Genomic DNA, 19,329 nt, shown 5'->3' with positions numbered 1-19,329 from the left:
ACAAAGGGTCAGTATCTCGCAATCGCATATAAGAGCAAATTGATGGGCCTCAAGAATCGCGGGTGTGCATTTGGATGCATACTACGACCAGTGTCCTCAATCATAAATCCGTCCGACCCGATGTATATGTCAGGCAGTACTCCTGGCCTATCCATACTACTGGAGCTCAAGTCAGAGCGCTTGCAGTATTAGGGCCAAGTCAGACGTAGACGGCAACCTTGAAAGGGTGACTGACAGGTGCTATTAGCGCGAAATCTTGGCGGCGCAGCGCACACATTGAATTGCCCCACTGGCCGCCACTTCTTACCGTGCTGTATCTGACAACAACCCCGACTTCACACAGGACCGACGCCTACACAGAACAGCACATACATAGCCGCTGACATGTCACGACCTGCAGGGTGAGTCTATCTGCGCCCTGTGCGTTCATGTGCATCCCACTGTCCTGGATTCTCTGGTGCGCCAAATCGTCACCTATTTCGCCTCAACCGACCGTCGATAAAAGTCTATATGCTGACGATTGCCATGTAGCCGCACCGACTGGGCGGAAGAAGACGACGAGGAGTCCCCCACCTCGCTCCCACCCAACCAAGTCATCAAGAACAAGGATGGAACCGAAACAGTCATCTCCTACCGTATTGAGGATGGCAAGAAGATCAAGACCACCCGCCGCATCAAGAAGACCGTCGTCAAGCAAGTCGTAAACCCACGTGTCGCCGAACGAAAGCAATGGGCCAAGTTTGGTCAAGAAAAGGGCAAGCCACCCGGCCCACAAACAGATACCGTCTCCGTGGCTGAGAACATCGTTTTCCGGCCAGTATCGAACTGGAAAGCAAGCACCGAGGACAAGGGCGATGAGGCGAAGAAGAAGGCCGAACTCAAGAACGCAAAGATCAAGTGTCGTATTTGCCAGGGCGACCATTTCACCACAAAATGTCCGTTCAAGGATACCATGGCTCCCGAGGGCGATGTTGCACCTGCAGATATGCCCGACGATGCGCCCGGCGTTGGCGCGTCAGGCGGTCTTGGTGCTGGATCTGGAGGATATGTGCCACCACATCTGCGTGGACGTGGTGGTGCTGGCGAGAAGATGGGCGGCAAGTTTGATCGTGACGACAGCGCCACCCTCCGTGTCACCAACGTTTCCGAGTTTGCCGAGGAGCAAGATTTGCGCGACATGTTCTCAAGATACGGACATGTTACCAGGGTCTTCTTGGCCAAGGACAGGGAAACTGGTCGCGCCAAGGGTTTCGCCTTTGTCAGCTATGCAGACCGATCAGATGCTGCAAAGGCGTGCGAGAAGATGGATGGATGTAAGTTTTGGTATAGCATTGTATGCTGGGAACACACTAACAAGCTACAGTCGGTTTCGGCCATCTTATCCTTCGTGTCGAGTTTGCTAAGAAGGCTTAAGTGATTGGCGATGATTACCAGATGCTATGTAATTTGGCGTTCGGGAACTGGGACTACGGCCTGAGAGGCGGGTCCTTAGAGTTGGTGATGGGTATCTTCTATGAGCTTGCGTGAGGTAGATGTTCCTTTTGCCTATCAAAACGATGGGCGTTTTACGTTAGTCTGTACGACTCGACATTATGCTACCGATTTTCAGCTTGAGTCCTGGCATGAAGAGATGACGAATGCCTCTACAATATCGACTGCCGAATGGCTTATGCATCATGTTATGTATTGTGCAATCCTCTGGCTGTGTGATGAAGAGCAAGATATTTTTCAAAGTGAGCAGGGGAGTAGAAACTGAAGGGGAGAGAACAAGCAGTCAAACACCTTGAAAAAAACCTTTTGTGGACATGGCATTGTATGCAAAGCAGGTGATATTCAAGCCAATAAATCTTCTTGTGCTTGCTCTGCCATGTCCGCATGATCTGAGTAGTCGTGGTATCATAATTTATCTCCAAGAAACCCACCCTCGTCTTAGTCGCTAGCCCTGTATTTGGCTCTGTACTCATCTAGCCTTTTCAGGTCCTCCTCTCCGCCCAAACTCCTCAAATACTCGACCACATCATCCAGTGTTAGGATAGCAAGCACCGGGATGCCGTACTGCTTCCTTACCTCGCCAATTGCACTTGGCCCAGGCTTGCCGTCATCGTCCGTGGCAGTAGGTGTCTTTTCTTGCCTATCAAAAGCAACAATGATTCCAACCAATTCTCCGCCCTCTCTCTTGATAATGTCGATAGCCTCTCGGATCGCAGTACCAGCGGTGATGACGTCGTCGACGATAACAATCTTCTTTCCCTTGAGGCTGGCACCAACAATGTTGCCGCCCTCGCCGTGATCCTTTGCTTCTTTACGGTTGAAGCTATAGCTCTTCTGTCCGTACTTGGCGAGATCTAGATCGGCGAGTTTATCAACTGATGCCGCTGCGAGGGGAATGCCCTTGTATGCAGGTCCGAAGAGGATGTCCCATTGGAAAGAGGCATCAGCCTCGCCGTGCGCCTTGAGTGTGTGGGCGTAAGCTGAGGATATTGAGCGCAGCAAGTCGGCTCTGTGGAATAGCCCCGCATTGAAGAAGTAGGGCGATATGCGCTTGGATTTGAGGGTGAAGGTGCCAAACTTTAGCGCGCCCGCCGACACACAGTCCTTGAGGAAGTTCTGCTTGAATTCTGGGAGCTCCATGGCGAATTGTTGCTTCTGGGCTGTGGAATGGGTATGGGTGAGTGTGTGTTCCGAGGGTGGTGGGCGTTTTCCATGATTTCTTTCCGAGCTCGGAAGCAGAGACCCTTCGAGAAAGGTCCGTGCACAGTGTCGTTCGTCACTGTTCAATGTTGCTCGCCAGAAGTTTTCGCGACATCACCGCCGACGCCCCAGCACACGCCTCATTGCCCTGCGCCTCTCTGCCCTGCGCCATCCCACGCTTTTCCTTGCTCTGATTTCTTCTATCCCCATATTTCGTGGGTCTGGGGGTCTTGGTAGCGATCCGGCGCAGCCTCTTATCTTTTCTTTATACAGGCACAGCACGACATCTTCAATATGGCTATGTATGTGCTTTCTTTGTGATTCGCAATGAATCCTCAGTTCCAAAAATGCTGACACCAATGCCAGCTGGGATGCATTAACAGGACGCAAGGCCAAGGAGGCCACACCACAACCGCCACCAAATAACGACTTTGTAAAAGAAGATACTTTCCAGCCCACACCATTCGACCCCAGCACCGCCATCCAGAACCCCTCCGAGTTCATTCTCGACCCCACACAATTGCACCCTCTTGCGGGGCTCAATCAACAGACTCTCGAATACCTCTCACTCGAAGACCAACTCCCATCCGATCTTCCTGGCTCGCAATCGGCCCTGCCCTCGCGTGGCTGGTCAGACGACTTATGTTATGGCACCGGAGTTTCGTACCTGACGGCGCTGACAATTGGTGGCGCATGGGGACTTGCTGAGGGACTCCAGAAGAACCCACCCAGCATGCCACCACGGTTGCGGCTCAACGGTGTGCTCAATGCGATAACGCGGAGAGGGCCATTTCTGGGAAACAGTGCAGGTGTGATTGCCATGGTGTACAATGGAATAAACAGCACCATTGGTTACTACAGGGGAAAGCACGAGATGAGCAACAGCATAGTCGCCGGCGCCTTAAGCGGTGCCATTTTCAAGAGCACAAGAGGGACAAGGCAAATGGCCATTAGTTCGGGTATTTGCGCCACTGTAGCAGGATCCTGGGCGGTAAGTTGGACGGCCATTGAAGCTAGGAAAGTTACTAATGGTGACTCAGATAACACGCAAGGTCTTTTTCGAGCCTGATCAAAAATCCGAGTAAACCAAGAACAGTTGTGTCTTGAGCTACAATGTCCCCGCCATCGTAGGCGTTCCGAGTTTTCGGAGTATTCGTCGCAATGATGTTCTTGTCTTTTCTATGTTCGACACTTTTTGCATCTATACTGTCGATCTTGACGTATCCCTCACCACTCTACGGGCAACCTCCGCTGCCCACTGTACAATAGCTGGCGTTCCTGGATGAAGACCGCATGAGGTTTAGAGAAAAAAGGCATGGTGTTGGGCTTCTGGGTCTTTGGGCGACTGGCTGTGTATTGTATGTAAGACGAAATGATGGAGCAAATTAATGACATTTGATCAATTGGACTGCATTGTGCATATTTTGTCGTTCTAGCAGGGGAAGAAGGGCACTTTACTGGCTGTCATTATACTTACTGACCATTCGCTGCGTGAGTGGTGTGGCTCGCGTTGGAGCCAATGCGCAGGGGAGAGGGGCCGCCTTTAGCGTAAGCCCCTGCAACTGAACCCATGCACTGCAGTCAAGTACACAGTCGCCTGTACGCACCATTGTATATTTCCAGCGCCACGCGCCATGGTGAATTCTACTAACGCTACGGCTACCGGAACGACCTCATCGTATAGCTTCGGTTTGGTCGGCAATCCATGTTGCCTTGGCATATGGGTCACGTTCCCTACGTTGTCTCTCACCTGAGAGGTGTCCTAAAGTGCCGAGTCCATCTCCACTATATTTCGTATATTACAACGCCCCCGGGTCAGCACCTTTGCACTAAGCACCTCTTGTTGCTCTGTTACTTACTTGACACTCTGGCACGGTGCAATTGTCCTAGTCCAGCCTTGTAGGCAGTACACGGTCGGTGGTGGCTGCTTACTTGGTCGTTCCAATCTCCTTTAAATCGTTCACTCAATGAGCGACTATAGTTTCCACCACCCATCTCACCATGCGTAGGATCAAAGTGCCCCGCGGGGTACCATACCAACAGCCCATGTCCCGGCAACACAAACGATTCCTGCTCTACGCGCTCGGTGCAGCTGTCCTGTTCGGCGTATGTTACAGGTTCTTCGGGGAACCCATCGACCCGTTGGCCGTTCCTTTTGAAGACCACGAAGCGTACATGCACCAAGGACCCAGTCTCGCCAGCCTCGAATCGCAGCAGTCGTACGATTGGCGCAAAGCCCCTTTTGTAAACCGCATTTCGTCCTACATCCCGCTGCCAACCAGCAAACCCCGCAAACTCCCGCACATCCAGGTTGAATACTTTCCCGAAACGCGTGCACAGAGAAATCAGAGGGAGTCGCAAAGAATTGCAGTACGGAATGTCTTTAAGCGTACATGGGAGAGCTACAGGGCATACGCTTGGGCGCAGGATGAGCTCAAGCCTGTCACGGCAGAAGGCGAAGAATCATTTGGCGGCTGGGGCGCTACCTTGGTCGATTCACTCGATACCCTGTGGATCATGGGCCTTCGAGAAGAGTTTGACGAGGCTGTAGAGGCAGTTGCGGCAATCGACTTCGGCAGGACGAACCTCACGAGTGTCAGCGTCTTTGAAACGACAATTCGATATCTAGGGGGTTTACTGAGCGCATACGACATGAGCGGCAAGCCAATCTTGCTTAAGAAAGCAATTCAACTTGGAGAAATGCTATACCGGGCCTTTGACACTACGAACAACACGCCGTTGGGTTGGATGAGTGTGGAAAAGGCCAAGAAGGTCGACCGAGATACCTTTGATGCCGAGACTAATATTTGTTTTGCCTGCCTTGGCTCGTTGACCATGGAGTTTACGCGCCTTGCACAGATCACGTCTGAGCCAAAGTATTATGATGCTGTAGCCAGAGTCACTCTGCTTATGGACCGTGTTCAGAATTCTACAAAGATACCGGGGCTTTGGCCGACTATGGTCAATGTCGCGCGTGAGGATTTCACCTTGTCAGGCTCCTTTTCTATTGGCGCGCTGGCAGATAGCACGTACGAGTACTTTCCCAAGATGCATGCGCTGCTCGGTGGTGTGGAGCCCGTGTACGAGAAGCTGTACCGCGACTCTGCAAAGAAGATTGATGAGTACATGCTCTTCAGGCCAATGGTACCTGACAAGGACCATGGCGAGGACTTGCTACTCTGCGGCGATGTGTCTGCTTATAGCGATCAAATCACTCTAAACCCAACCATGCAGCACCTAACATGCTTCATTGGTGGTATGTTCGGCCTAGCAGGCCGCATCTTCGCAATCAAAGAACACGTCGACCTCGGCGCAAAACTTACAAAGGGCTGCGTATACAGCTATGCCGCCACCCAAACCGGCATCATGCCCGAAACCTTCGACATGGTCCCTTGTGAATCGCGCACATCCTGCCCCTGGAACCGCACCACCTGGGCCGAAGGCGTTCTCACCCACTACGGCAACAAGTACATTGACGATTTCGATGCCGCCGTCGAAAAATACAGTATTCCTACTGCATTCACTAACATCCGCGATCGCCGGTATCTCCTCCGCCCCGAGGCAATCGAGTCCGTCTTCATCATGTACCGCATCACGGGTGACCGGCACTACCTCGATAGCGCATGGGAAATGTTCAGCAGCATCGTTGCTGCCACCGAAACAACATATGGGTACGGTCAGGTCCGCGACGTTACGTTTGCTGCACCGCAGGATGCTCCCACTATTACCCCTACTACTACTACCGCGTCTGGTGCAGCAGGGCAGTCGGGTGCGCGTGAAAAGAACATCGAAAATAAGATGGAATCGTTCTGGACGGCCGAGACGCTCAAGTATTTTTATCTCGTGTTTAGTACCCCGGATATGATTAGTCTTGATGAGTGGGTGTTTAATACTGAGGCGCATCCTTTCAGGCGGCCGAAGGCTGTGTAGAGAGTTGGGATGGGGAGCTAGAGCGGGTGCGGATAGAGAGTTGGTTGAGTAGTGTGTTTTGCGTAACATTCCTCCCCTTTTTTTGGATGAAACAAGAGGACTAAATCCTGTTCGTTGAGAGGGTTCTTTGGTCGCTGGTGGCTGTGTAGGGTCTTAGCGTTGCATTTTTCTGGAGTAAGGGTCTTGAATTGGATAGATGGGTATCGCAGTATACTATATTGTTTTTGTTCCATCATCGTTCTGATTATACAAGTCTTAGTGTAATTGTTACATCTGGTGTGTGTGATTCAAGACTTGTGAGCTTCTTTTTTCTCCTAATCTTCATCTCAAGATGGTTGCGAAGGTATTCAACGCAAAAGGAAGTGTAGCATGGCCATCCCATAAAGTGTTGACCAGTTCTTTACTTTGGGGAGATTTTGTGAGGTCGAGGTCATGTGGTGCAGGAGAAAAGGGTGTGCTAGATGGTTTCACATGATATATCGAGGTTTAAGTGGGGGTCAGAGGTGGGTGGATATCATGATTGCATATGCCTCGGTGATGTAGGATACGTGCGTGGAGTATTGCAAATAGGTTAGGCGCTTTGCGAAGGCGAGGCTTCTGGGAAGACACACGGATAGGGATGTGCTGTAGAGCGAGGTTAGGGTTAGGGTGGAGAGGTTGCAGAGGAGGGGGAGAGAGATTGTAGTATTGGGAGATGGGAAATCAGATTGAGGGAAGTGAGACTTTGTTAGTGCAAGGAGAAGTCAGGTTATCCAAGGTGGAATTCGAGGGGCTTTGTATCCATTAGTCGATGGCTCGTCAGGTGCATGGATTAGGCTTGAGGGTGGAATGCCCTTCTTTTTCGAATTGAAATTGGGCGAGATGGTGATTCGAGTCGAAGAAAGGAACTTTGAGATACAGGGAGCTATGAAATAGAGGGATTTGCTACGTTACCTCGATCCATGTAGCAGCTTGATAGGATAGGAGACTTATTCTAAAACCAAATTCCAGCCATTTATAGCCATTTATAGCCATTGTCTTTATTGACCTTTAGTTTCATCGCACACTATTCGGGCCGTCAACACCAAAACTGGGGTATAGTGGTTTCACCGAAAAAAAGGGCGTAAGAAACAGAAAAAACACCAAGAGGTCCAAAAATGTCTTTGACCCCAGAGATATGCACAAGGATCCCAACGTCTGAACGATCCTCAGTCCCACATTCTCACAATGCATCGTTTCCAACTTACATAGATCATAAAAGTGATATATATATATATTTCCAAATGGTTACCGCCTTACCAAGGCACGATCTCCCCATCCTGTCTATAAAACTTTCCACTATCCGCCTCCTTTAGCCTCGCCACAATATCCAGCATATTCCTCACACTATCCTGCACTTCGAGCACCGCCCCTTCACCTCCCATCCTCGTCTTAACCCACCCCGGATCCATACAAACAACCTTGACGCCATTCCCCTTGAGATCCTTACTCTGATGCACCGTCAACATATTCAGCGCAGCCTTGGACATACTGTACGTGCAGCACTTTGTAATCTCCGAAGCAACAGCCAGACTACCGAGTCCAGACGACATGTTCAGCACAGTGGCGCCACGAGCGAGGTACTTGCGCAGGCTCTGAACGATTTTTGCGGGACCAAGCACGTTGGTTTGCATGTGCTCGGCCATACTTTTTGGGTCAAATGTAAGGCTCGTGTCGCTGCTGGTAGCATTTATGCCGGCGACGTTGAAGAGGAAGTCGAGGTTGCAGCTTTTTTTACTCAGGATCTCGGCGACGCGGAATTCGATGCCGGAGAGGGATTCGAGGGAGCTGACGTCACATTCGACAATGTGGACGTTGTTGTTTGAATTCAAGGAATGGAGGTCGGATAGGTCGATGGATTTGGAGCGGACGCCTGCGATGATGGTGTTGGAGGGGTTGGCGGCGAGTTGGCGTACAAACTCAAGGCCAATGCCGCGGTTGGCGCCTGTTAAAAAGTAGGTTCCCATTTTTGGTCGTCGTCGTGTTTTTGTGCGAACGGGTTGGTGGCCTTTGCTGATATGTGGTTTTTGTGTTACGATGATGGTTTGATGTGATATTGGTGCTGCGTTTGCAAGGGGAAGAGCGCCAGTTGATCTTGGAACCGGCTTCCTTGTTACTGGCTGTTGCAGATATGGGCGGGAGAAATTGGGCGATTGTGAGGATCTACTTGATGAAGTACTCGTTTGTCTCCGCGGCTGTGTTGTGGGGGCAATGTCGTGGCGCGTGTGCTGCTGCATGCTGTCTACTTCCACCGGGTAAATCATTTTAAATGACGTCGAGATATCAGTGAACATGGATGGATTTTTCTTTCTTTTGGCTAACTATCATCAACTGTTCGTGTGTTGTATACATATAAGTACTGGTATAGACGCACGAACCACCGGTTTGCTTGAACGGTCCGGGCCAGCAGACCCGCAAATCATTTCCCAGTGTCAGACATGTCACTCCTGTTACACAAATGTTAATGCGCGACGCAGCACCGTCCGGAAAGCAGACTGAGATATTATGCCCTCTCAAATAATTTGTCTCAGACCACCTGTCAGCTGTAGGAGTTCGTGCTCCTGGTGCTGCCAGCAAAACGTGATGCTCATACAACCGATGTGTTTCCACAGTAGTGTCCGCCCAGCAACTGGACAAGGAACCCTAGGGTTACATTTCAGACGAGCGTCGGGCTATGATCCATCAGAACTATATCTCCCATCGGCGTATGTGATTATATGAACATTACGCGAGCTATGGACATCGGCAAACTGCCTTTTGGCTATATGTGCGGCATTTCGCAATCTCACCTTTGGTCGCGTGATGCGAATAGCATGAGTTTCATCTACTTGCCGTCCCACGACCAACCCCTTGGCGACCAGCACGTCAACCATTTCGAACACACCTCGCCCCATTTCGATGACTTGTTGACTGCTATGTGTTCACTCGACGTGATCGACTTTGCGTTTCTGGCTCGCCCCCTTGACTACACTAGACAGGTCCACAACTGTATTGATTTAGCAAGTACAGAGGCATTTATTCACGCAGTCAGCGACTTACTGGGAAGATTAAAGGGAAAGTCAACACTGGCCAGCATGATAGCAGCGAATATGTACCATCCAAATAAGCAAGCAACAAAGGCGAATGCACCACCAGCCTCGGCCAGCTTCTTAGCAAGAGACGCCCTGCCATTGGCAGCCTGGAAATAGCTACCTGCTAGAAAACCGAATGCTGGTACCAAAGTAAAGAAGATCATGAAGAAGACCAGGTTTGTACGGATGGAGCAGATGAGAAAGACGAGGCACATCATGCCCATGGCGATTTGGAAGTATCCTATGAAAAAAGTCAGAAGAACATACGCATTTCATGTTGCACATGACATACCAATACCGGCATTAAAGCCGACAGACTCCAGACCTGTGCTGCCTTGGACAGAGGGGTTGGCGTATGCTCCGTATGCGTTGTAAAAAGGTTGGAGTGTAGCACCGAAGCCTAGCCAAAAACCCCCAAAAGAACAGAATACGACGAATGGAAAGGTATTGCCTAGAATCCACTGTTGACAGTCAGTGTTATCTTTGATGGACCGAGAAGACCATGCATACTTCGCCAATCCCACCAAGAACCATTAGAAGACCCCCACAAAAATAATACCACCCAATGTTCGCTGCACCACTACCTCCAGCGCCTCGCCACCCCATAAGAGTCATACTGAGTGGAAATAGAGACAGCAAGAATCCAATGATAGCGCTGTTAGCATTAGCAGCTGTTCACAAAAAATATAAAAAAAAGAGAGAGAGAGCATACACTGGTGTAGGGTTACCAAAAGTCTTTCTCAATTCGCCTTTTACTTTATTTGGGGGCGAGAGGTAGAGCTTCTCGAACAGTTCTGGCGAGATGGAAATACTGCCTGCCGTCCGGATATGATGAAGCGCGGTATTGGAATCAACTGAAGCATCGAGGTTGAGGTGCCCGGGAAAACTGTTGCTATATCCTAGTATTGTCAGCCTGTAGCTGTTACCAGCGTTATTCTGGGGCCTCACCGTTGGGCTGTGAAAAGTCCTTTTCCAAACCATGGTTGACATCCATGGTTCTTGCTGTTGACTCATTCCTTGCAGTTGATCCAGCCGACAGCGTCTCTACGTCTCGAGTTGGGCTCAGATGAGCGTCGTTTGATGAGTACTTTTGCTGGTGATCTGGATCCATACGGTCTGTGTAGTTATCGAAGGGTGCGCTTCTTGTAGAATCGGGATTGAGGATCAAGTGCTCGTCGTAATGGCCGCGGGTAGGGGAGGTAGGGGAGGCAGTGGTATCTGCAGAAATATCGTAATTGGACATGGGAAGCTAGGAGACTGGGGAGGAGAGAGCTAATATAGGTGGGCACAACAATCGATAAAGCAAGCAAGGGGCATAAATGTTCGGGAAACCCGGAGCACAGATGTCAATTGCGAACAAGCGTGGCTGCGGACGAAAGCAAGTGATCAACACCAAATATGCAAAAGGCGGCGTACAGATGCCCCAATCCAGCATGAATACGATGACCAGCCGTTGCGGCTCCGCCCTGAACATGGCACAGGGAATCGAATTGGCGGGAAGGCAGACATGACCAGGTTAGGGCCGGCTATGGATCCAGACCTTGATTCGTTCAGGTCATGAGGAGGTGTTTCGTAGTCGGGAACGTGGCTTCCATGACAAAACGACCCTAGGAACGGGAGCGGGGTGGAAGGAGTAGCCACTTTGTAAACACCCAGCCTCCTCCCAAAGTATCTTCTGCTTGTACTTATACCAGTCTGGCGTGTATGCTGGTACCACAATTACAATACACAGTATCTCGCCCATCTTTTTTCATGGGACACCTTGTAAACTTGCATAGTTCCATTCACTCTGTACTGCCTAAAGCTCGATGATCATACTGCTCGAACAAGTGACAATGACAATGGCACGCATCAGGGATCATGACACGTACATGGCCTAATAGGCAATGGCCGTTAGAAGACCAATGACTCTAGTCCATATGGTCGATCTCAAGGAGTCGAGCGGAGAAACGGCAGGTGAAAGCTGGGGGTGGGTGCGGAAGCTCGATTGGGGAGCCAAACGATCGTCGGACCGGCGGTAACGGGTTGGGTTTGCGGGGAAACGTGCTAAAAACGCTAAACCCGGACGTATGGTTGCCAGCCTTATTTTCTCATTGCAATGCCTCAGTTTGTGTGCCGAAGACCCCTCATACGACTTTTTCTAGTGGTAGTTGAGGGCGCAACATAAGTCGCCTGTGTTGTTTTGGTTTGGCTCAGAACAAGCCAATCGCACAATCAATTCTGTGTCGAGACAATCCATGTTACTCCGACGCTGAACGCCGGGCCGAATGATGGTTCTCAAGGCCCAGAGCATCCCGGTATGGACCGGCGAGATGCCACGATGGGTGGATCAGGCTTGTAAGGGAGAGTCGGTGTTTGGTGCAAATTGATCGAAGACTTCACCCCCGCACTGAACTACTGAGGGGTGAGCAGCATCGAGCCATGCTGGCGTGACGCACTCCCACAACTAGAACACATGGCGAGTAGGTTGCGCTCGTCCGAAAAGCCCTCGGAAAGGATCAACGAAAGTGATAGATGCTTTCCGGATTGAAAGCAGTCTAACTTGATTTGGCAAACCATGACAGGACAAGCGGTGACCTGGAAATGAGCCTCCGAGGAGCGAGTGCAACTGAGCGGAGTGGACTCGTCATTTGAACGGTGCTGTTTTCAGAGTGTCGCGGAATCGTCGGTTAGGGTACTAGGGGCTATGTTGTCTAGATGGACGTGGTTAGACGTTCAAGGCTGACAGGTGTACCCGGCTTATCGGATGATCGAGACAGAGAGGCAAAGCTTATTCGTCACCCCATAACAGCCAACTGTGACCGAGGCTGCATGTTCCGCATATCCGAATTGCGGGTGACCGGGCTGCAATTCGTAATGGTTGTGACTTGAAGGCCATCGGACTGCACTCCATGGATAAAAGCTGGGGTGATTATGCCCAGGCCGAGAACTCAAAGACGTATACAGATCTAGCCGTACGCATGCATGCTGGATAAGTCTTGGAATATCAGGCACGCTGTTGCACTGTTGCATAGGTCAAATAGATTCGATATCATTTCTAACAGATGGGCAAGACATGGCGAACCGATAGTAGTGAAGCAGGGACGTCAAACATACCATTCGGCCTTATAGTCTGGCAGAAGTAACCTAGCATAGGGCGATGAGAGCGCAGCACGATCTAGTCATGTACTGCAATAAAGAGCAGGTGATGCGCGAGTGGGCAGTCACTGGATGTCAAGTAATCTCTCTCTCTCAGTCACTCCACCGGCGTCCTATCCCAGTCTGAAACTGCAGCATGTCGCATTCTTGGGATATGGAAACGCATTAAGCACCGCCGACTTCTTCTATGACTTTCTTGAGATTGTGGAGGTCATGTGCGAAGCGGCCTAAGAACAAGCCGTCTACGCCGTCGGCAATCTTTGCAAAAGTTCCTGGACCGGCACTGCCGCCATAGACGATTCTTGTTAGACCTTTGCGGCCAGCAGCTAGCGATCTCAGCGCTTTTGTCACCATGACTACGTGGTCAGGGTCTGCAGGCTCCTTTGCGCCTATGGCCCACACGGGCTCATAAGCCAGAATAACCTCGGTGTCGTCGGGCACGGCAGCCAGGATCGATTTGACCTGGGGCGTGCATTCATCTATAGCAGCTCCGACGGCAGCTGAAGCGACACCATGATGCGTCTTCTCGCCGATGCACACGAGCGGGATGAGGCCGTTTCTCGCAACAGCCCCAGCCTTTTTCGCAACCATCTCGTCGTTTTCACCAAAGAGGGCTCTCCGCTCGGCATGGCCAATCTCGACAATTCTCGCACCCGCCTGTCTCAAGACAAGCGGGCTGACTTCTCCTGTGTAGGCGCCCTTGTCCTCCCAGAAGGTGTCTTGAGCGCCGAGGATGATGGACGACGACTCGAGGATGCGGGCTGATTCGGTCAAGGAGACAAAGTCGGGGATGACAAAGAGATCGATGCGGGCATTCCAGGCATCGCCGTCGAGTTGCAGGACACCACGGATGTAGGAGAGGGTGCTGGGCAGGTCGAAGTACATTTTCAGCGAGACGCCGACAATGCGGCGGGGCCGAGCAATGGGAGGCATGACGGTGGTGGGTATGCGGGTGTCTGGGGAGATGGAGAGGGAGATGTCAGGAGGGGTGGACGAGCAGCCAAGGATGAAAAAGCTGGTTTGTCATTATACTGCGAGTGGACACGACGGCATCCTACATATGTACAGAGGGTATACATGGTAGCAGTACTACATATGTAGTAGTGTATGTAGACTAGATTGCGCAACAATGATGGCGGTCCGGGGCTACCGCATTAGGAAACCCCGGGAGAGGGCAGTCATGGCATCGTGGGTGGAAGATGTGGGACGGCGGGTGATTTCACAGCTGGAGTGTGGGGCAACAGCACTGCCGACACCCCCAGACAGCACTACCACCACATGGATGCCACATCTCGTCCGTATACATATAAGTACACTACTCTCTGCTACACACATACACATACACATGCACTCAGTCTCCGCGCGGCGCTGCTGTCTCGCCGGCCATGGCGGGCTCTTCACCGCATGGCACACGGGCTGAGGTATTATGTGGCCGAAGATGGGCCTCGCTTGCCAGCGCTCCGATGTCACCTCCGGACTCACTACACGCCCTTGCGCTAACCTTGTTCCAATCACCTGCGAGCTAGAGAAAACTGCACATCACCGCCTCGTTGACACGTTGTAGTCCTGACCTGAACCACTGACAGACGGATTGACACAGACTACTACCTGCCACAAAGACAGCTCTCTCAACCAGCTGTCGTACATGTCGCGGACACTCGCTGATCGCTGGGCCCGCAAACGATACTTTGGATAAGCTCCGTCGGAGTTTCGACACCGACCGAACGCATACATCCTTGTACACGCCGCAGTGAGACCATCGCGGGGTGCATCCTGTTCCTATTGTGTACCCACGGGATCTCTGCTCCTCTCCTCTCCTTCTTCTTTTTCTTCCTTCATTCCATCCTTCCTTCTTTCCTCTGACCCTTGCCCACCATGCACATCTCACAGAAACTCGCTCAGGCGAAGCGCGAAGGGAAGCCGACCTTCTCCTTCGAGTTCTTTCCCCCGAAGACCGCACAGGTACTCCATATCCCCAGGGTCCCCAAAAAGTAACTGCGTTGACTTTACCTCCAAGGGTGTTCAAAACCTCTATGACCGCATGGACCGCATGCACAGCTTCGGCCCTCAGTTCATCGACCTCACCTGGGGCGCCGGCGGCCGTCACTCCAAATTGACCTGCGAAATGGTCAAGGTCGCACAGTCCGTCTACGGTCTCGAGACCTGCATGCACCTCACCTGCACCGACATGGAAAAGTCCAAGCTCGATGAGGCCCTCCGAGAAGCATACCAAGCCGGCTGCACAAATATTCTGGCCTTGAGAGGCGACCCGCCCCGTGAACGAGAAAAGTGGGAGGCAACGGCTGGCGGATTCCGTTACGCAAAGGATTTAGTTGTCTACATCAAGGAAAAGTACGGAAACCACTTCGATATCGGCGTTGCAGGATACTCGGAAGGCAGCGATGACAACGACGATGTCGATGAGCTCATTGACCACTTGAAGGAAAAGGTCGATGCTGGAGGCTCCTTTATTGTAACGCAAATGTTCTACGACACAGACCTCTTCCTCGAGTGGGTACGAAAGGTCCGCGCCAAGGGCATCGACGTTCCCATTATTCCAGGCATCATGCCCATCCACACTCACGCCGCCTTTCTACGAAGAGCCCAATGGACAAAATGCCACATTCCCGATGACTGGACAAAGGCTCTGGAGCCTGTCAAGAACGACGACGTTGAAGTGCGTGAAGTTGGCAAGACATTGGTAGCCGACATGTGCCGGAGACTGATTGACGCCGGCATTACCCATTTGCACTTGTACGTCTTACTGTTACTATATGGCCATGTCTACACTACTTATACTGACTCACCCCAGCTACACGATGAACCTTGCCCAAGCCACGCGCATGGTTCTCGAGGAGCTTGAGCTTTTGCCAGATGTGGAATCACCACTCGAGAAGCCTCTGCCATGGCGACCCTCCTTGGCCCTCAACCGACGCGAAGAGAATGTACGACCCATATTCTGGCGCAACCGACAACGGTCCTATATTGCACGCACTCAGGACTGGGACGAGTTTCCTAACGGCCGTTGGGGAGATTCGCGATCACCTGCTTTCGGCGAGTTGGATTCATATGGTATTGGTCTCAAGGGCACCAACGAGCAAAACATCAAGCTATGGGGCACGCCATTGACCATCAGGGATCTCTCTAATCTATTTGTACGCTATATGGAGGGCAAAGTAGAGTCGTTGCCATGGAGTGAACAGCCCATTACCGCGGAGGCGTCATCTATTCGAGACGATCTCATCGACTTGAACAGACGTGGTTTCCTCACCATCAACTCCCAGCCTGCTGTCAACGGCGTCAAATCGTCTGATCCCGTCTTTGGTTGGGGTCCACGCAACGGTTATGTTTACCAAAAGTCCTACCTCGAGGTCTTTGTCTCACCCGAGCACATCGCCGAGATCATTACCCGTCTCGAGCGTGACCCAGAATTCACCTACTATGCTGTGAACAAGAACGGCGATTTGAAGACGAACGCCCCCAACGAAGGACCCAACGCTGTCACGTGGGGTGTCTTCCCAGGCAAGGAGATTGTACAGCCAACGATTGTCGAAACAGTCAGCTTTTTAGCCTGGAAGGACGAGTTCTACCGACTCGGCCAACAGTGGGCAAACTGTCACGCAGGTGTCAGCCCATCACGCTACGTCATTCAGGACGTCATAGACACTTGGTACCTTCTCAACATTGGTAAGTTTCAACTCCGCTTGAATCGATCGAACTCTTCACTAACTTGTATCCTAGTGCACAATGACTTCCATGCTACCCGTGGCATCTTCCCAATCTTCAATGGTCTAGAGGTCAAGGACATGGACAAGCCGCTGCACACACCATCTGCCGATCTTCCTAATGCAAATGGCAGCGAAACTGTAAACGGAGCCAAAGGCGTCAATGGAACCAATGGCACCCACAAGGAAGAGAGCCCAAGCCTCATAGATGTTGCCAAAGCAGCAGCGATCGAGGTTACCAATGGCATGAAGAGCTTGGCTGTCTCTAACTAATACGACATGGAAAAATCATGTCTAATGATCTTACTGCACTCAACCCAGCAAGACTAATTATCATTCTCGGCGTTCCCTGGGAAATACTTCGGCTGAATTATCTGTGTTCAACAACACATCGCGGCCTTTTATTTCGCACAGTTCTCTTGCGCTTCAACAAGCGCAAACTTGGAGGTTTCTTTTAGCGTATCCTAGGCCCTGTTTTCTTTATTCATATTTTTGATTGTTAAAATAAATGCCGTGTTCGCTATATACATATACACGCACAAGCATTTGGAAGGCGTCTCTTCAACCCGACGACCATCACGAAAGAACAAGGTGCAGGAACCTTGTAAAAAGAGTTCAAAAGCATAGCGCAGGATACAAAAGACGGAGAAATGGCTTTCTGAGATACCCGACTTCGCTCCCCTCAACGGCGGCGGTCAACCTTTTCACTTCGCTCTTTTAACTGCCATTTTTGTAGTAGATATATACAAATACATATGGTGTACAGGTGGTATAGATATCACAATGTATACTGGTCTTGCGGTGCTGTGATAGGCTAAGCATACAAATATAGAGTTCTTTGCAATGATAGCTGCACAGTGGTTCGGTGATGTGATAATCTGTATATTCCAAGGGAAGAGTAATAATCTTCATATCCCAAATTCAAGTTAACAATCCAAACATCACTCTTCTATATTCCAATCGTAGTGCAAGAAAACGTCTTTCATTCTCAATAAGGAGCGTGTATATAAGTTGCCAAAAAGGTGTGATACAAGAAGAGAAATGTATATGTCAAAAAAGTTCCCGTGTCATCTAGACAATCACTCTTTCACTCATCCGTCAGATGAAGTCCATATGCCCATGGATAATCATTTAGCCCAAGCCACTTAATAGTCGCCCTTGGACTCGCCATCGCCTTTTCCCTCACCCTGGCCTTGACCAGCACCCTCGCCCTTGCCCTTACCCAAGAGACCGCTGAGCCACTCGAAAAATCCACCGGGACCAGGCTTGCCGTCCTCGCCCTCGCCTCCGGGACCGCTGGGAGCACCGGGGTAGGGAGCGTTACCACCTGGTCCGGCTGGGCCGCCGGGGAAACCGCCGGTGGGCATGGGGAAGGAGGGAAGAGCGCCAGTGGGCATGGGGAAAGGAGGAAGGGCACCGGTGGGGAGAGGGAATGGGGGAGTTCCTGCACCGGGGGCGCCTGGGGCACCGGCTCCGGGAGCACCAGCACCTGGAGCACCGTATTCTGGAGCACCAGATTCAGGAGCTCCCTCGGTAGGAGCGCCAGATTCTGGGGCACCCTCAGTAGGAGCACCAGATTCAGGAGCGCCCTCAGTAGGAGCGCCAGATCCGGGAGCGCCCTCGGTAGGAGCGCCAGATTCTGGGGCACCCTCGGTAGGAGCGCCAGATTCTGGGGCACCCTCAGTGGGAGCACCGGCACCGGGAGCGCCATATTCTGGGGCACCCTCAGTAGGAGCACCGGCACCGGGAGCACCAGCCTCAGGGGCGCCCTCAGTGGGGGTACCCTCAGTTGGAGCACCTTCAGTAGGAGCACCGGATTCTGGGGCACCCTCAGTTGGGGCACCTCCAGCGGGCTCATCGCCATATGGAGAGCCACCTTCAGCAGGAGAACCTGTAGCCGGTGCGCTTGCAGCTGGAGCAGCACTGCCATCCTTGGAAAGAAGTTGGAATTCTGGAAGAGAAGGAGTAGCGGCCTCTCCCCTCTTGTGTAGGTGGGGAGCGAGGCCGTAGTTGACTGCGAGCCTCTTTACGGTTGGGGGCTTGCCTCCTTGGAAGCCAGGGAAACCAGGGAAGCCACCACCAGGCTTGCCTCCGGGCTGACCACCGGGCTGGCCTCCAGGAAAACCGGGGAAGCCACCACCAGGCTTGCCTCCAGGGAAACCGGGAAAGCCACCACCAGGCTGGCCTCCAGGGAAACCCCCACCAGGCTGACCTCCGGGCTGACCTCCTGGTTGGCCTCCAGGGAAGCCGGGGAAGCCACCACCTGGTTGACCTCCAGGCTGGCCTCCTGGGGAACCACCGGGGAAACCTCCAGTGGGCATAGGGAAAGCAGGTACTCCAGTTCCAGTAGGAGCTGGGAGACCAGCACCTGGGAAGTTGGGCATGTTCTCTGGTGCAGGAGCCTCACGGGCCTCCTTAGCACCAAACATGGCGTTCATGGTACCGCCAAAGGGCACTTGGCAATGTTAGTCAATGTTTAAGGTAAAATTGATTAAAAGGGCACTTTACGAGCAAGGGATGATCCCGAAAGGGCGAGAATGACAGCAGACCTCATGATTGCGGTAGTCGTTTAGGCGAGCTGCGTAGAAACGTTGAAAAGTGATTGAGCGATGAAAGTGACGGGTAACAGGGACAAAGTGGCACAGCCGAAGTGAATGTACGAATATCGCTAGGATATCGAAAGAATGGATAACAAAGAAGGAAGAGAGAAAGGTGTAAAGAGAACCTTCTCAAAGAGAATGTGTGTGACTGGCAAC

General features: G+C 51.8%; 9 protein-coding genes across 9 annotated transcripts; 4 read left to right on the top strand and 5 right to left on the bottom strand.

The window, feature by feature from the left end:
• Positions 1-384: 384 nt before the first annotated feature.
• Positions 385-1,413, top strand: COCSADRAFT_25710 (uncharacterized protein; the record flags this gene model as incomplete). The annotated part of the gene is made up of 3 exons (XM_007700855.1): positions 385-401; positions 532-1,313; positions 1,364-1,413. The coding sequence occupies 3 exons, from the start codon at positions 385-387 to the stop codon at positions 1,411-1,413; spliced, it is 849 nt and encodes a 282-aa protein (XP_007699045.1).
• Positions 1,414-1,671: 258 nt separating this feature from the next.
• Positions 1,672-2,696, bottom strand: COCSADRAFT_313750 (uncharacterized protein). Its single transcript, XM_007701112.1, has one exon. The coding sequence runs from the start codon at positions 2,629-2,631 to the stop codon at positions 1,930-1,932; it is 702 nt and encodes a 233-aa protein (XP_007699302.1). The 5' UTR covers positions 2,632-2,696; the 3' UTR covers positions 1,672-1,929.
• A 109-nt stretch (positions 2,697-2,805) lies between these two features.
• Positions 2,806-4,099, top strand: COCSADRAFT_36090 (uncharacterized protein). Its single transcript, XM_007700905.1, has 3 exons — positions 2,806-2,993; positions 3,058-3,682; positions 3,732-4,099. Exons 1-3 carry the CDS (start codon positions 2,986-2,988, stop codon positions 3,774-3,776), a joined length of 678 nt encoding a protein of 225 aa, XP_007699095.1. The 5' UTR covers positions 2,806-2,985; the 3' UTR covers positions 3,777-4,099.
• A 196-nt stretch (positions 4,100-4,295) lies between these two features.
• Positions 4,296-6,880, top strand: COCSADRAFT_36089 (glycoside hydrolase family 47 protein). Its single transcript, XM_007700904.1, has one exon. It carries the CDS (start codon positions 4,693-4,695, stop codon positions 6,619-6,621), a length of 1,929 nt encoding a protein of 642 aa, XP_007699094.1. The 5' UTR covers positions 4,296-4,692; the 3' UTR covers positions 6,622-6,880.
• A 934-nt stretch (positions 6,881-7,814) lies between these two features.
• On the bottom strand, positions 7,815-8,837 carry COCSADRAFT_36088 (uncharacterized protein). Its single transcript, XM_007700903.1, has one exon. It carries the CDS (start codon positions 8,604-8,606, stop codon positions 7,896-7,898), a length of 711 nt encoding a protein of 236 aa, XP_007699093.1. The 5' UTR covers positions 8,607-8,837; the 3' UTR covers positions 7,815-7,895.
• A 723-nt stretch (positions 8,838-9,560) lies between these two features.
• On the bottom strand, positions 9,561-10,821 carry COCSADRAFT_89084 (uncharacterized protein; the record flags this gene model as incomplete). Its single annotated transcript, XM_007701111.1, has 6 exons — positions 9,561-9,625; positions 9,679-9,951; positions 10,003-10,171; positions 10,221-10,365; positions 10,423-10,609; positions 10,659-10,821. The coding sequence occupies 6 exons, from the start codon at positions 10,819-10,821 to the stop codon at positions 9,561-9,563; spliced, it is 1,002 nt and encodes a 333-aa protein (XP_007699301.1).
• A 1,745-nt stretch (positions 10,822-12,566) lies between these two features.
• COCSADRAFT_36084 (uncharacterized protein) lies at positions 12,567-14,193 on the bottom strand. The gene has a single exon (XM_007700902.1). The coding sequence runs from the start codon at positions 13,779-13,781 to the stop codon at positions 13,014-13,016; it is 768 nt and encodes a 255-aa protein (XP_007699092.1). The 5' UTR covers positions 13,782-14,193; the 3' UTR covers positions 12,567-13,013.
• Positions 14,194-14,310: 117 nt separating this feature from the next.
• COCSADRAFT_140784 (uncharacterized protein) lies at positions 14,311-17,342 on the top strand. The gene is made up of 4 exons (XM_007701110.1): positions 14,311-14,810; positions 14,866-15,602; positions 15,661-16,535; positions 16,590-17,342. The coding sequence occupies exons 1-4, from the start codon at positions 14,724-14,726 to the stop codon at positions 16,844-16,846; spliced, it is 1,956 nt and encodes a 651-aa protein (XP_007699300.1). The 5' UTR covers positions 14,311-14,723; the 3' UTR covers positions 16,847-17,342.
• Positions 17,343-17,718: 376 nt separating this feature from the next.
• On the bottom strand, positions 17,719-19,127 carry COCSADRAFT_170546 (uncharacterized protein; the record flags this gene model as incomplete). Its single annotated transcript, XM_007701109.1, has 2 exons — positions 17,719-19,028; positions 19,082-19,127. The coding sequence occupies 2 exons, from the start codon at positions 19,125-19,127 to the stop codon at positions 17,719-17,721; spliced, it is 1,356 nt and encodes a 451-aa protein (XP_007699299.1).
• Between the last annotated feature and the right edge of the window lie 202 nt (positions 19,128-19,329).

The sequence above is a fragment of the Bipolaris sorokiniana genome (genome assembly GCF_000338995.1).
Source record: "Bipolaris sorokiniana ND90Pr unplaced genomic scaffold COCSAscaffold_6, whole genome shotgun sequence".
Taxonomy (NCBI): Eukaryota; Fungi; Ascomycota; class Dothideomycetes; order Pleosporales; family Pleosporaceae; genus Bipolaris; species Bipolaris sorokiniana.
Note: the sequence above shows the minus strand (reverse complement) of the source record. Positions and strands in the feature narration are given on the sequence as shown.

Bases quoted from the DNA above. Each gene is read 5' to 3' on its own strand.
- COCSADRAFT_313750 (XM_007701112.1), bottom strand. From the start codon at position 2,631: ATGGAGCTCCCAGAATTCAAGCAGAACTTCCTCAAGGACTGTGTGTCG.
- COCSADRAFT_36090 (XM_007700905.1), top strand. The intron at 3,683-3,731 runs GTAAGTTGGACG...ATGGTGACTCAG, and splicing joins CTGTAGCAGGATCCTGGGCG to ATAACACGCAAGGTCTTTTT.
- COCSADRAFT_36089 (XM_007700904.1), top strand. From the start codon at position 4,693: ATGCGTAGGATCAAAGTGCCCCGCGGGGTACCATACCAACAGCCCATG.
- COCSADRAFT_36088 (XM_007700903.1), bottom strand. From the start codon at position 8,606: ATGGGAACCTACTTTTTAACAGGCGCCAACCGCGGCATTGGCCTTGAG.
- COCSADRAFT_36084 (XM_007700902.1), bottom strand. From the start codon at position 13,781: ATGCCTCCCATTGCTCGGCCCCGCCGCATTGTCGGCGTCTCGCTGAAA.
- COCSADRAFT_140784 (XM_007701110.1), top strand. From the start codon at position 14,724: ATGCACATCTCACAGAAACTCGCTCAGGCGAAGCGCGAAGGGAAGCCG. The intron at 14,811-14,865 runs GTACTCCATATC...TTTACCTCCAAG, and splicing joins TTCCCCCGAAGACCGCACAG to GGTGTTCAAAACCTCTATGA. The intron at 16,536-16,589 runs GTAAGTTTCAAC...CTTGTATCCTAG, and splicing joins TTGGTACCTTCTCAACATTG to TGCACAATGACTTCCATGCT.